At 43.9% G+C, this 15,203-nt stretch overlaps 1 protein-coding gene across 2 annotated transcripts in view; it reads right to left on the reverse strand.

Annotated features, from left to right (window-relative positions):
* The window catches only part of C2CD2L (C2CD2 like), a 533,517-nt gene that overhangs the window by 138,511 nt on the left and 379,803 nt on the right, over positions 1–15,203 (reverse strand). For both annotated transcript variants that reach the window (XM_069614381.1, XM_069614380.1), the window contains 2 exons: positions 7,825–7,923; positions 4,142–4,272 (listed from right to left, as the gene is read on the reverse strand). In XM_069614381.1, the coding sequence (XP_069470482.1) occupies positions 4,142–4,272; positions 7,825–7,923 (230 nt within the window). The remainder of the gene's footprint in view (positions 1–4,141; positions 4,273–7,824; positions 7,924–15,203) is intronic.

The following is a 15,203-nucleotide window of genomic DNA, read 5'->3' on the forward strand; positions in this document are numbered from 1 at the left end:
TGCGGTAAAGGTGCACCGAATAATAAAAAGGTTCACTGCCACCATGCCATTAAAAGGTAAGTTTGTCACTAACATAACTGTTACAGTTTTAGTGTGAAAGGTGATACATTGTATCTCCCCAGCACTCCACATAAGGTGGGGTGTGCTGGTTTCACCAAGTAAAATTTAAAAGGGAACCAAAGATCCTTTCTACCGTTAGGAACTGGAGTTCTTATAAGGTTAGCTAGAGAAAGTTAAAAGGGGAGCGCCTAAGGCGAACCAGCAACAATAGGCACTTATTGCCAAAAAGTTGTTAAAGAGGATAACTTGTAAAAGACACTATGGCAAGTCTTAAAAATGACATCCATAAAAAGAGTAAAAGACTGCGTGGAAAAAGATTCCTACTCACTGAGGTATAAGGAAAAATAATCCACCAGTAAAATCAAAATGTTCTGGGGTTGACACAGCTCAGGAAGATTTATCATTACTATGAAAATATTACCTAACACTTGACAATCTTGCACAGATTTGTTAATCAGGGTCGGTCCTTGTCCCAGTCCTCCTGGCCGAAGGTTATAGTCTATCTGCCATGTTGGAATCAGGCAGCATAGTAATGGCGGCTCAAGGACCTGGAGCCTGAAAGTCTATTGCTGTAAGGTATGTTTGTTGCTTGCTATTGCCACTGTGTGGAGTGCAAGTATTCACCGCTTTGATTTTCATTGATTGCCGATTGGAAGGACTGATTTTCTATACTCTGGCCTGGGGGACAGATGTATAGAAGGCGAAACTATATTGTGACAGGCACAACTTTGAGAGCTGTAGCAAAACCAGTTCAAGGTAGCGGTGACAAGTGGTCTAAGCTAAGTCTCAATTGGTGGTGAGCTTGTAAAGAGTCCACAATGAGAATCACAAATTACACTTAGATAGTATGTATACAAATACAGATATTTATTTATGGCCAAATATCACTATGAAAAATGACTACTAGCAGGTAGAAGCATCACAAAGCACAAAGCAGAATACATATATACAGTCACTAGAGTAGGGCATAACACATATCAGACCCATGTAAAGGAAAATACAGATCAGATTATGCACTACAGGTCCACAGAGAATTATCCCTAGCTTCAAAAGTCCTTCCCCAAGTTGCCTGGGGCTTTATGCCCAAACTTTCAGGAAAAGTTCCAACACAGTTTGTAATGCTGGAAAAAATGAAGGTAGGGCCTCTGGGGTCCAGTGAACGATTCCAAGAGTTAGAAGACAAGTTATTCTAACTAACAAAAGTGTCTCCAACTTTCGGAAGGCTTGCGTGAGCAAGTACTGGCAAAGCCAAAGTATTGTACAAGTTTTAGAAAAGTTAGCAAATCTTTGAAAGGGAGTTCAGGGCAGTTAAGAACCACTTACTCACCTACTGTACTCAGATCCGTCCCAGGACTTGGCAGGTCAATGGCAGGTCAGAGGTCGCTTTTCCAACCGTCAGCCTCAGTTGATTCGCAGGGGTTGCTGGTTCGAACTGATATCCGGTCAGTGTTTTTGGCTGGTGCAAGGACTCTCAGTGACAGACTGCAGAAAAACAAGATGCAGGACCCCTCTCAAGACTGGATTCGATTCAGGTAAGCTGTTGCGGACAGGGACTCACTTGTCGCCGTCAGACTTTCCCTCCAATTTCGGGTCCTCTTGATGCTAGGTCTCTGAAATTTCACTGAGGTAAGTCTTGTAGGATAAACTGAGGATCCCCCAAGTGCCAGGCCTCAACGTGGAATGGTGACATTGGCAGCACTGTAGCCCACACGTAAAGCTTGTCAGCCACAGGGCAGTCCTGGGGCACTTCCGAAGGCTCTTCTTCGCAGCGTACCGAGCAGAAGTCAGGCATGGATGTTCCCTCCTCTGCATGGGTCGCAGACCCCTCACAAGACTGCTGAAGAACAGCAAGACAGGGCTCTTCCATAACAGCAGCAGAAGTTGGTTGGCAGGCCTCCTTTATACGGGTCTACAGTTTCCTCACAGGTCTCACAGCTGGACAGGAGTCTTGGCTCTTTCGCGTTACTCAAGGATCTCTCTAGAGTGTGTGCAGGGGTCCTTCTTCTTATCCCAAAAGCCAGGTAAGAGCAGAAACTTCCACTAGACAATAGCAGAACTAGCCCCAGCAGTGGTCCGATCAGGACAACTGGCAGGAACACTCATGCATAACACTCAGGCACACTGAAACCAGTTTGTGGATTGGGACCAGACAGTCCCAGCCCACATCCTGCCAGCAAACACACAGCCATCTACTATCCTGCCAAAAGCCTCTGCTTTCCCGAGCACTGGAAGTCCATATAAGGATTTTCCTGGCCTTAGAGGCCAGCAAGAAGGCTAAAAGGCAAGCTGGCCAAAAGACAAGCAAAAAACCTTGTGGCATGGCCATGTTTGGTCACTAGACACAGTTAGTAGCCAAACTTGGTAAACGCAGTAAGGCTAAAACGAAAAGCACCAAAAATTGTAAAATGTTTGAGCGTTAGTCTAAGGTAAAAACAAAATTTTACGCAATTGTACTGCATTGTAAGATACATTGTACAATGATAGAAAAATTACAACAAGCGATAAAAAGTTACTAAAAGTAGCAACTAAGTAACAAGACTGAGGGAAACGATGTTTCCCAGTACTCACAGCCTGAAGGACATGCCAGTTTCCCCATAACAGATGAGCAAAAAGACAGTGTAGCGAAGGCTTCACTGCACTGTAAAAAGTACAGGTCAGGATCAAAAATAAAAGCAAAAAGGTTTGGGGGTCCATAAAAATGGAAGGAAAAGTGCAGGAAAAGAGAAATCTTTCCCAACACTGATGGGTTCCCACAGAGCTCCCCCCCCCCCATCCAGACCCCGTGCCAGGTATTGCTCAGTCAGTGGGTGTTACTCTGGGCTACTGCTCTTTTCACAATCACACATCAATAGTGTAAATGGTAAAACCACGTCCTGTGGTTTATTTTCTAGGAGTTTATCTCAGAGAGACTGGTGGTAGGCCATCGGTTTGTAACAGCCACCTAACTTTGCCCCACTATGAAGCAGATAGACTTCTGTTTATGCAGGGAACCTTACCCCTGCTAGGCACTCCGCATCCCGGATCTCAATACACAATGACTGAGGGAGCTTCCATCTTTCACCAGTAGCGGTTGCATCGCGGAGCGGGTGGCTCCGCCTCTTCTCTATAGCCCATCCTTAAGAAAAATTGATGAGTGACCTAGTATAGTAGACCTTGCATTACATTGTAGTATCAACTTTCTGCTAAGCTGCAGATTTTTCTGTTGGGGCACTACCATGGGCACATCATTGCAGTACTCATTTTGGTAAGGATTCCGGAATGACGATGTGGGTGCTGCAGGCCTATTGTTAAAGATTAACTTTTACAGTTAGGATGACCTCAATGGCTTTTCTGATTCTAGTTCATCGTCCTCTGGATCCTACCTACAAAAACGTTTAAAGTTGCAAAGCAACGCCTTGATGAACTAACAGATAAACTCTCTCAAAGCGATTGGTGTATTCTCACTGGTGGAATTAGGCATATTATGCATTACTTTGTTTTTGAGCCTTGCAAGAAGGGACTTGCAGTGCATCTGGACACAACACTCCATGGCAGTAGCATCCAACGCTACTCTCAGATGAAGGCTGCTGCATGCATTTCAAATGAGCCATCAAATATCCTGCTAACCATGGCCTAAGGCATGTGGGTTTATCATGGGCTGGGAGGGGTATTGGTAAGAGCACAGACAACATTACACAGTTTAATTCTAAACTCAAACCTAAGGCTGAAGGCAAACTCCTCTTATCCTTTCTACTGATTCTCTTGCCCTATGGTTGTTTTTCTTGCTGCCGATTATCATTCTAATGCTTGCTGGTGATGCCTCACTCTTAGCCAGCACGGCTGTAGGCAGACTCAAACTGTAGCCACCCTTTCTGCTCATGTTCTATAACTATAGCCAGCACGGATACTGACACTTTCATGGTGTAGCCTGTATGCTGCCTAATTTCTATTTCTATAATTAGCCTTTCTCTTGGTTATTTCACAATATAGCCATCCTTGTGTCCCATGATCTATCGTACACAGCAACTGTCCTCGGTCCCCAAGGTCTCGCCATCACCAGCAAAAATGATGTAGGCTTGTATAGCTGCCTCTTCCATCTTACCTTAGACACTCCAGATATGATCAAAGTGCTCCGCTTGGTCGGGGTCTTCTTTGGCGCTCTGTTAGTCTCAGTCAGTTGCCGGATTGCTGTCTCAGCCACAGGATCCAAGCCACTGGACATGTGGCTGTCACCTATACCAGGCAGAGAGAGACAAGTGGAGATTACTAAACTGTTAAGCGTGACCCACACATAAGAGAGATCAGGAATATGCATAGGCCTTTGTCAATTAGACGATACCAGGTCACCAGGACACCACCTTCCTAGTCCTGTGCTTTCATTTAATAAAGAAATACATTCTTGAGCAGGAAAGCCTAGGACTGGCAGCATGGTATCCCTGCAACAAGTCCTCTGGTCAACCTACGCAGAAGTGTTGCTTCTCCAGCATTTCAAATCAAAGAACCTGTCTAATGCACTTTGGGGGTGTCACGAAGAAGTCATTGGTCAAAGATCAGGCAGACACCACTTTGTACGATTTTGTTAATGTTTATTTGGGGTTAGTTACAAATAAGGATAAGGGAAATAAAATAAAAAAAACAGTGTGAGGAAAGGTGACGTAAAGAATAATCAGGACAACTTCTCTTTGGGTCCTTCACCCAGGGTTTCTCCATTAAGACATATAGAGCAAAAACCTGAGAGGGTAGCTTCTCCTTAAATTCCAGTATTGTGCACCAAAAGATATTTCTTCTCTTGAAGATTGAACAAATAAAATAGGAAATAAAGTTCTTGTGTTTCAACAGCCTCAAAAGCCTTGTCCACCTCCCAAAACTGTATAGTGGGGGAGAGGAGGAGGTCAGTCACTCACAGTCTCGGGTGTTTAAGTGTCCTCTGCACTCCTTCCATATATTGAACGACCAATAAGTTCTCCTTCAGCTTCTCAGTCTGACCCGGTCCCCAAGATAGCATGCAGTAAATGCTTAAATCACAGCAGCCACAGGAATGAGGCTAGAGGTCACCAAGGATAGGCCACAAGATCTAGCGGTCTTTGGCTTATTGCTTGGGTTGGAGGAGGGGAGACTAGCATAGGGGATTGACTAAACCTCCATTTCCCCTTCTGGCTGTCCTCCCCATACAGCTGCAACAATCTTGTTCAGTGTGCACCCTTCCCCTGTTACCTTTTATCATATGCTGGATTCTACCTTAACTCCTGTCACTTCCTTACATCTCACCCAGCCACACTGATCCACCGATGATCCAAGTGTATCTGGGGTACCTTACCTCAGCTGGCCCCAGCTGCTCTCCTTCTCTCAATGGCTCTACTCTACTATCACCTGTTCCATCAGCTCACCTGCCTCTTGATGTCTCACGGCCCACTTCCCTTTACTTGCCATGCTCTCCCTCTGAAACCACTGCCTCCTGACACCTTAACAGCTCCTTCTGATCTTTCACCACCTCCTTCTCCAGGTGCCTGTCTCACTACCTCCTCCTTTAGATGTCTCACTTCTCATTTACGCACTTCCACAACATTGTGCTAAACCCGGCTCTCCTGCATAGGGGCATGGCATCCTCCTCCAATAACAGTTGTCCTAACAAATATTTTTCTAAATAGGATTGGCCGATTTTAATTCCCAGGTAGTACTATGCACAAGTTGGGGTGTCTATGCACATGTTGTTGGTTTCCTCCCCCTGCTGAAGCAGCTCTGCAAACTAAGCCAATACCTAGGGCCAGTGCCATGTTCGTTTTGTTACTCGTATGTGCGTGCTGCCAGCTACAAGGAGCATGTACTTTGTAGGTTTTCCAAGTTTGCAAGTCCCGGTAAGTGCAAATATAGTTTCCTGTGTGCTTGGCTTGCGAGCTAGGGTGTAGTGGACAAGGGGATACTCCCTAAACCTCCCCTGGTCGTTTATCACTGAACGAGTGGCAGTATCCAAACCCTGTCGGGACCACATATCCCTTCACCAGAGAGCCAAGCATGGGCATTTCCTCACTGGGGATTTGAAGAGTTGTTCAGAAACTAAACATCTTTTACTAGGGTCCTGAACTCCAAAGTTAGCAGACTTTGGAACAAATTCCCAAATTACTTGAAGAGCCTAGAGGACAAAACCAAATTCAAGTGAGCAATTAAGTGAATTATGTCGAATAAACCGGACATCGCGCTTTCGAATGTGCTCTAGCATCCTTCCTTATAGCCATGGCCACCCACTGAATGACCTCACCACCAGCACTTAATTCTCTCACCATCCTAGCATCCAAGGAATGTGATTTCCCACCACTGGGAATTAATTCCTTTATATTGAAAGATGTTTCCTTCTTTCCCTTCCAGTACTTTTCTCACTCTCTTTTCTTCATGTCTACCCTTGTTTTTTTCTTAATCGCCTTGTGCATTGAAGCATGTTATTTACATGTGGCAAGTTGAACAAATTGCAAATAAAATAAATATGGTTAAGTAAAAAAGAATGGGAAAAATATTTGTACTGCAATGTGCAGATAACTCCCTTGTGACATTTGTAAACTAGAGCCCTTCCACTGCAGCACTTAATTGATAAATCGTAGACCAAAATTAAGGCACAAGGAGAATCTGCACATGTTCAATGGATAACACCCACGTTCTAATCTTAAAACTCAGGGTTGTTACAATTTTGATATTAATAAAGAAATGGGAATCAAATAATGGAACCATGGTGGTCTACTTCTATTCTTGGGATGTGGTGCAATCTAAAACAGTGCTGGTCTCTGGTGGGTAATATTGCAATCTGGAACATGCTCTTGGTAGTTCACAGGGGCAACACCTTTGTATAAACGCCCCCTTTTTAAAGACTTTGGGGACTGTCAATGAAGCAAGTTACGTTGTCAGTGTCACAACAAGAAGGTAGATTACTTTGACACCAGCCCCTTTCTTCCTACTGGGCCCTAAAGCCCATGGATGAAAGCTACACTCTGAAATTTCAGTATGCTGGGAAAACAAAACAAGGGAAGGTCACAAGCAGGCTCTTCACGGGATCTCTCTGAAGCGCAAAAGGGCACAAGTTAGCAGTCAGCATCAAACCTATTTAGGGGGCTTACCCAGAAAAGGGGATATTGACAGTGTTCGTACTGACACCCACATGTCAGTCTCCCACAGTCCAACTGCCAAGGCAGAGAAAAACCCTGGAAGACGAGTGTAAAACTGCACGAGAAATAGATAATCTTCACAGTGTAACATGGATGTTGCAGAAAGGAGTCAAAAGTAAGAATGACAATTACCCAACAGTGGGCGAGTAAAGACGACACATGAAAGTAGTGGACACTCTGGAAGCGCTAGTGTCCAGGGGATGCGTTTTAGCGGCACGCTAGCACAGAGGGATAGGAGTGTGTAGGGGATGCTGGAGAAGGTGTTCAGGAATGAACGTCGCAAGAAGCACTGTGGTTGAGCGAGTACCAGGAGAGCAGAAGCCCGTGAAAGCAGGAACAAGGAGTCGCAGGGCGAGTGGAAAGAGAAGGTAAGTGGGGAAAGAAGAGGAAATGGCCAAAAGAAAAAAGCAAGGAACAGAGAGAGGAAGCAGAGCAACAGTGGACCACGAGATAATCTACCAAAGAAAGCTGCCAAGAAGCCTTCCAACTCTAGTCCCGCTTATGAATAGTCCCACTCATTCCCCTAGCAGGCTAGGCATAAAATGTGCAGAAGGACCGGCAGCCTTCACACACCACGCCATCCCACCAGGACAGAATACCAGTTGCCCCGGTAACGCTTACTCCATATACTTACGGCTGCTGGTTGGGGAGGCTCCGGGTGTACAGCTTTCTGACAGCATGGTGGGCTTGTTCTCCATCACTTCCACTTTTGATGGGGATCTTGAGGGAGAATCTAGGCTCCAGAGTTAGAAAGATATGTTACAAAAAGAACAAACTGGAGGCCATACAGATCTATCATTCTCCTACCAGAATGGGTCTATAAGTGGACAACAAAGAAGGGAACATAGATACTGTCACATAGCATGGTTGAAGTTGAACGACACAATGGCCAGACAAAAGGTGGTGGTTAAAAATTAGGAACTGTGTACAAATTGGGCCAAATAAAAAATTGATATGGTTTGAACTACCAAGCTAAAGTTGTAAGGATGGTTATTCACCAGGAGGAGGATAGTGCTTCGAGAAATTAAAAGAAGGTGTCACCCATTTAAACAGAGTATTTGAACAAAACATTCTCCCGGTTCTCATTAAGTCCGGGATCAGGCCTCTCCCGGCCAATTATTATTTTATTGTATTTATACAGCACAGCCTAGCTTCGGAAAGTAACAGAGCACTTTACAATCATAGGGGGATGAACACAGTGAAGGAAGCATAGAAAAGGGGAGCAGGGAGATAACGGGGGAGGGAGGGCTATTGGCAGCAAGGGGTCTACAAGCAACAAGGGGAGGAAATAGTAGGGAGAAGGTCACAGAGTCTCAGGTAGTGTGGGGACGGGTAGTGGAGGGTTTGTGGACAATTAACACAAATAACGGTCTAAAGTGTTCCCACACCCTTCTTCTATAGTCTTCTTAGGTCCCTTTTCCTTCGTTCTCAGTCCCATGTTTAAGAGGTTCCTACACCCTTCTTCTCATTTTACGAGAGGGGAGAGCCACCTCCTGAGTTTCAGCTCAGGACTGGGGCCTGTTGATGGACTCTACAGGTGGGGGCAAGAGTGCAAAGCCTTCTAGCAGGGATCAAAGCCACAGGATGACTGGAGGCTGCCCTAGATAGGGTGCTCACTGCAACTCTTAATATCGCTCTCTTCCAGGATCCTGGTACTCCAGCCACCTACTATAGTCTCCCTGTTCCACTTGCTGCGTCACCTCTAATGTTCATCTATATGGCCCTGCCTTGGACCTTCCTCTCTGCTCAGAGCTTTTCCCACCTCGGTTGGTGCAACTTCTCCCTCCTGCACCTTGTCAATATTCCACTCATTCGCTGCACTTCTTTCTATCCCTTGCTCTTTCACGTCCTTGTTGCAACACTTCGCACTTTCTTCTACCACCTCATCTTTCTCCTTCCAGATGCATTCCCAGTCCATCACTAAATCTTCTACCATCTCCTTATCGCTTTTCTCTTTTATTTTTTATTTTTGTTCCATAAAGAAGAGGATTCACATTTACAGAATAAAGAAATAGAAAATGTTTCAAAGAAAAGTTGAGACTCGGGCACAGAGCAAAAATAATTGAATGCATTATCAAATCTATACCTATAATAAAAAGGGCAGATGTATGTTTGTCCGATGCAGTCATGCACAGTAGAGACTACCCGCTTTGCCTGTTGTCACTGCTAGAGGGAGCTGTTGCCTTAGGATTAATCATGGTCCTACTGTGTACATTTTTCTCTCTTAACATGAATTACAGAAAATACACCACATAATATATGCACACTCTGAATATTTCTATCTTAACGCACTTTGGCCCGTATACACGGGCTATTCAATAGTTGAGAAATAAATGAATTACTCAAGAGGCCCTAGTAGACCTTAACAGGTTGCGCTACATAGTCCACCCCTCAAACAACATGAAAGCCTACAATGGTTTTGCTAGTAATACAATGGCAACAGTTTGGGTCTCTGTGTGCTTGCACCATCATAGGAATTATTAACATGTTCTCTAAATGGGCACAATGCACCCTTTTATCTGTGGTGGTCCAATTGCACAGCAGAAGCAAGCTTAACCCTTAGCAAAGTGTCCCATAATTAGAACCATCAAAAAGAAAGAGGTTTATTTGACCTCCGTTGTTGAGTGATTGATAATCAAGAGGCCAGAAGCATATGAGTTACAAGTCTTGACCGGGGTCCAAAGTCATCCACATCACAAAGAAGATTAACCCTAGGATATAAAGGTAGCTAATGTTGCCATACAATTCATGAGGGCTACTATCTAATGGCAAAACTGCTGCAGCATGCAACAGGAAAACCATGAATGAAGAAATATACCGATGGGCAAAAGGCTCCTCCAGCAAAATGGAAACATGGGATAGAAATAACTTATACAGACGTTCTGGCATAAGTTACCAACACAGCCTTATCTTGTAAGAAATCCTTTTATTTTTGCTTTGACTAAAAAGTGAAATTTTATGAACTCTAAACCAAATGTTATTCTATGATACATCATCCATTTCAATTTGCTAATCTTGTTCCCTTTTTCCCTTGTACGAGTGTTTACATTTCCGTTCCAAACGCTTGATATCCTCTGTTAGGGCACTTTTTCAAAAGTCCAATTAGGGCTTTATAAAAACACCTGAGGCAATACAACTCTTAGCGTAAGGCTGTACCACCTGTAATGTTGGTAGAATGGACAGAGCAGCCAGGCTTATATTAGGGGGGAGAGTGGGCTATAGGTAAGTATAAAGAACATGTAGCATACATATGGTTCAAAAGAAACACTTACACCCAGAAGTATTGTAAAAATAAATTGTTTATTTTAAATACAATTAGACCAAGATAATTATTGGGGAAAGTAATTACTATAACAAAGCACAAACACACTTCTAAAAACCAATACAATGCTACAGCATACAAACCAAAGCATATACCTTATTCGGAATACAATACGTAATTCAAGGTAAGCCAAATGGATATCAGCTATTCTTGGGGAGTAAAACCAAATTAGTTACTTTTAGAATAACATAAGTAATTCAAGGGCAGTAGACACTATTGGTCATAACCTTCAATGCCTAGCAAGAAGAAACCCCTTATAACAGCGTTGCAGGTGTCCACCTTGCAACATATGTAACCTTTCTTTTCAGAAGTGATATTTACAAATTACTTTTCAGAACACAGTTCACAGGTAGGTAACTAACCTCTAACTACATTTGGATAACCTGAAGTTATACAAGGAGAGTAAAACCTAATTGCTAATAAACTGTTACAGTTGCACCAATGTTGCTTTTCAGATCAGTGAAACACAGACTAAGGCAAGCAATAACTTTATATACTATTTTAGAAATGCCTTAAACAATTCAAGGTAAGTAAAACCTTTATACACTATTTTAAAAGTGCTCTAAAAGCTGTTCATGGAAAGAAGAACCCAAGGGCACTCTTTAATAATGGCGCAAACATAATGTAAGAGTAATTTAGAAATGCTCTAAGCAGATCAAGGTAAGCAAAACCTCATGTTATACTATTTAGAATGGCACACAGCTATACAAGGTAGGTACAACCCTGTTGGTGAACATTTACAATTATTCTCTTACAGAAATATTCAGTGAAACCAACTACATTACTTTTCAGAAGAGTGGAACACACTTCCAGGCTAGTAAAAATTACCTACTATACTTTTTAGAATGGTAAAACACATTCACAGGCAAATAAAGTAATCTAATGTACCTTTTAGAATGGCAGAACACATTCAAAAGGTATGTAAAAACGTTAACACTCTTTACCTTCTCTATTCCCATAGGTACGGTTACAACACTAACACCTTTGCAAATAAGCAACTTAAAATACTTGTTATATTTTCAAGGCACAGACCTATCCTGGTGAGTCCTACCCTATTCTTGGAGCTTGAGTGTTCTCAGTGGAAGAGGGGGACACTAGTGGTCTAGTGGCCAACAGTAGGCAGAAAAGTCAGAGTTCCAGCAGATAGCTTGACAAACAAGTAGTACTGACTTCAGGTTTAGCAGGAAGTGTTCAGAGAATTCGTAGAAGACACCCTAGATGCGTTAAAACGTTAGGCCTGGGCGAAAGGTATAGGTGAATTCCCAAACACACAAATAACCCAATCAGCTTCACAGGATCAACACAAGACTTAAAGTAAGTAATACCCCAAGACAACACAGTACCTCAGAAGCGAAGAAGAGTTTGTAAGTGGACAACTTCATGATATAGCAGCACAGGATCAGGTCCTTGGATTCTTGGTCATGGTGACTGAAGAGTGGACATTGGATGGGAACTTCCAGCAGAGATCGACAGGGAAGGCTCCAGACGAAGAAATCTTTGATGCTTCTTGCGTCTCTCTGGATTTGGTGCCCTTTTACAGGAACCAGATGATGAACCAATATCGCCAGATTTTCTCCACTCTTTCGAACCAGCACTCGAGGGGACTTCAAGGACTCAAATCTTGCTTCAGTGGGACCACAAGGGATCCAGCAAAGTTCCAGCAAAAATCGGACTTCGGAAGACCCTGCAAAGCACTCTGGCTCAGGTCCCTTGGTATTGGTGTTTTGCAGCCCAGCAAGGTCGCAGCACATCGAGGGATGGCTCGTTTGGCAGGTCTCCTTGAGAAGAGTGGGTCCCACCAGCCTCTGAGTAGGAGTCGTCGTTTTCAGTACCCCCAGGTCGCTTGGAAGTAAGGGTTACACATCATGCTCGGCTCACACAACAGGGTCTCTGGTCGCTGGATTTTGTTACAGCCGTCGTATCTTCCTCTTTGCATTTCGTTCCAGTGGTCGACTACTTCTTCAGCTTCCAGAATCAGACCGTTATACTCGAACCCAGCCAATCAGGCAAGCAACATTCAAACTTTGGGGGGTGGCTGTCCTTCCAGGACAGCCAGCCTCCAAGTTGGAACTGGTTCCAGGCAAGCATGCCAAAAGACAAAGAGCGGCAGAGGTTTGCACTCCTCCCCCATTTCCTGTCTTCACAAACACTCTGGAGACTTGGCAGGCTTTCCAGCGGATACCCGCCAAAGACAAAGCTATGACCAGGATCTCCCCACCTAGGACGGTAGAAGACGACTCAAGAAACAACAAATACTTGAAAATGGTGAAAAAGAAAGAAGCCATCTAGCAGAATGGTGACCCTCCTGTGCATTAGTGCGGCTGATTTGACAGCCTGCAAGTAATTTTGACAAAAAGTAATTAAAGTAGATTCACTGCCACCAGCCATTAAAATAAGCTCGTCATTGTAAAACATGTTTTACCAAGTCCGTGAGAAAGGGGATACCATGTATCTCCACAGCATTCCACATAAGGTGGGATATGCTGGTTCACTATATCAAATGTAAAGGGGGATGGAAATCCCACTTTACCCCTTGGGAACAGTAGTTCACCTAAGTACATTAAGAGAAAATAAAAAAGGAAGCCCGATGGCAACCCAGCAACACTGCCCATAAGGAGCAGTGTGCTGCCTTAGGAAAATACCTGAAGCCCAAATGTTGAAGAGACATAAAAAGGTCACCCATAAAAAGAGTAAAATACAGGGTGAGAGGGGAACAATATTGCCACTCTCTAGGGACAAGGAAAAATAATTACCAAGTCCAGCAAAAAGTTCTTGGGATGACAGAGGTGGGGAAGATTTATTATTAAATTGAAAATCTGTCCTAACATCCTCTCTTCAGGAGTACCTGTTTGAAGGTGATGTTCTAAACCCATGAGGTGTTTTTACCAAGTCGGGCTATGCTCAAACAGGGGGCTCAGTGCCCTGTCTGAGGGCACTGCAAGTATCTGAAATCCTCACCTTGTGGAAGAGAACATTCTTCTAAGGCTTTAATCTACCATTAACCTAAAGTTGACCCAAATGTAAAAGGCCGCCCACTCCCAAGCCTTAAAGTCCTCTGCCTTTAACCCAGTAGGAAAATCTACATTTTCCCAAATGGGGGTTAATGGAGAAGGGAGAGCAAATACCTACTTTACAGTTGGCTTCACCCCATTAGGAAAAGAGCATGAGAGTGGCCCTTAAGGTTCTGCCTGGATGAGCAATCTTTGACCTCCAGAGAAGTCCGTATAAAGGGGCAGAACTGCTGAAACACTTGCCATGTTTTCATAACAGTGAGAATCTATTAAGTTGAAAGCATAATTATGTTGGGCGGCAACAAGATAATGACTTAGATAGAGAACCTCTAAAATCCCATTAAAAAGATCTGCAATGAGAGCTTTAAAAGCCACCCTAGACTTACAGCTGGCGCAGGAAAAAGGAATATTTGCATTGAAATGTTTGCAGTGCTGACTTCGGAACATGGATTGGGAAGGTAAGAAAAATGTAACTTAATTTAAGGAGAATGCTCATTTTAATGGCATTGATTCAGCCCAACCATGAGAACTCCAAAGGCTTCCATTTTGAGAGGGAACCAGTTTATGCCGAAAGTAAATGTCAAGTGCCCCAGGGAATGCGCGTGCAAGCAGCTTCACACTGTGGTTCTACTGTCACGTACGCATTCTGCCTTAAAGAGGCCATGCGTACAAATGAGTGTGCCTTGCAACATGCTCGTTCAGCTGGAGGGCAAGAAGCAGCATTCGATGCAAAGGACACGATATGCCCTGTCCAGTGTGAGGTCAATCCTCAAATTTTTAAAAAGATTTTACAGCATTGCCTGCAGGGTTGTTATCATACATTAGAATGTATCCCACTAACACTATTATGGTATATTTTTTATTTGTGACTTGTTTTCGCCACCCTCAACTTTATTGGCAAGGTGCTTGACCTTTTCTACAGTTGATGCACTTTCTTGGATAGCATTTCTTGGTCCTGGGTGTGGAAGTAGCAATACATTTCTGCCTCTTCCAAGTGTAGACATTTGATTAATGCATATTTCTGATTGATCACTGAACTTCTGTGGGCTACCTCCACCCTAAACTAGGCTTCCCTAGCACTCACGGCTAGTGTGAATTCAAGAGATTGGCAATCCACATTGCCTCATCTATACTCTCCTTTGATGGGTAGGACTAAATCTGAATCCAAGGCCTAATCTAACTAACTCTCTCAGGGGCTTCATAAGGATGTCCTGTGCTAGGAATCCCACAAGAATGGGCACAGTAATGTTCTGAATTGTGTCTGCCAGGTACTCCCCTTCTCCCCTCAGCCCTTTCGCTCTTTTCCGTTATCTTGCTCCTTACTCCCCTTTCTCCTCCTACTCCCTATGTCATCTCCCCTTCCATCTCTCTCACTGTCTCCTTCCCATCTCTCCCCATCTTCTCCCTCAACTCTTCTCACCTAACTCAGTCTCTCTTTTTTCTCTCCTCCCACCTCTTCCCTTCTGTCCCTCCAGTCTGATCACACTCCTCTCCATCTCTTCCCTCCTCATACTACTTCCTCCTACCTCCAACCTTTTACTACTGCAACTCCTTTCTTTCTCTCTCACCCCTTTCTCGCTCGGAGTCTCCCTCAGTCTCTCTCTCTCACAGACCTTCCACCATCTCCTTCACCCTCAGCACACTATAATCTTAAACTCTCAGCGGTGCACAACTGGTTTC

The sequence above is a fragment of the Ambystoma mexicanum genome, chromosome 9 (assembly GCF_040938575.1).
Source record: "Ambystoma mexicanum isolate Mex_15411 chromosome 9, UKY_AmexF1_1, whole genome shotgun sequence".
NCBI classification, from domain to species: domain Eukaryota; kingdom Metazoa; phylum Chordata; class Amphibia; order Caudata; family Ambystomatidae; genus Ambystoma; species Ambystoma mexicanum.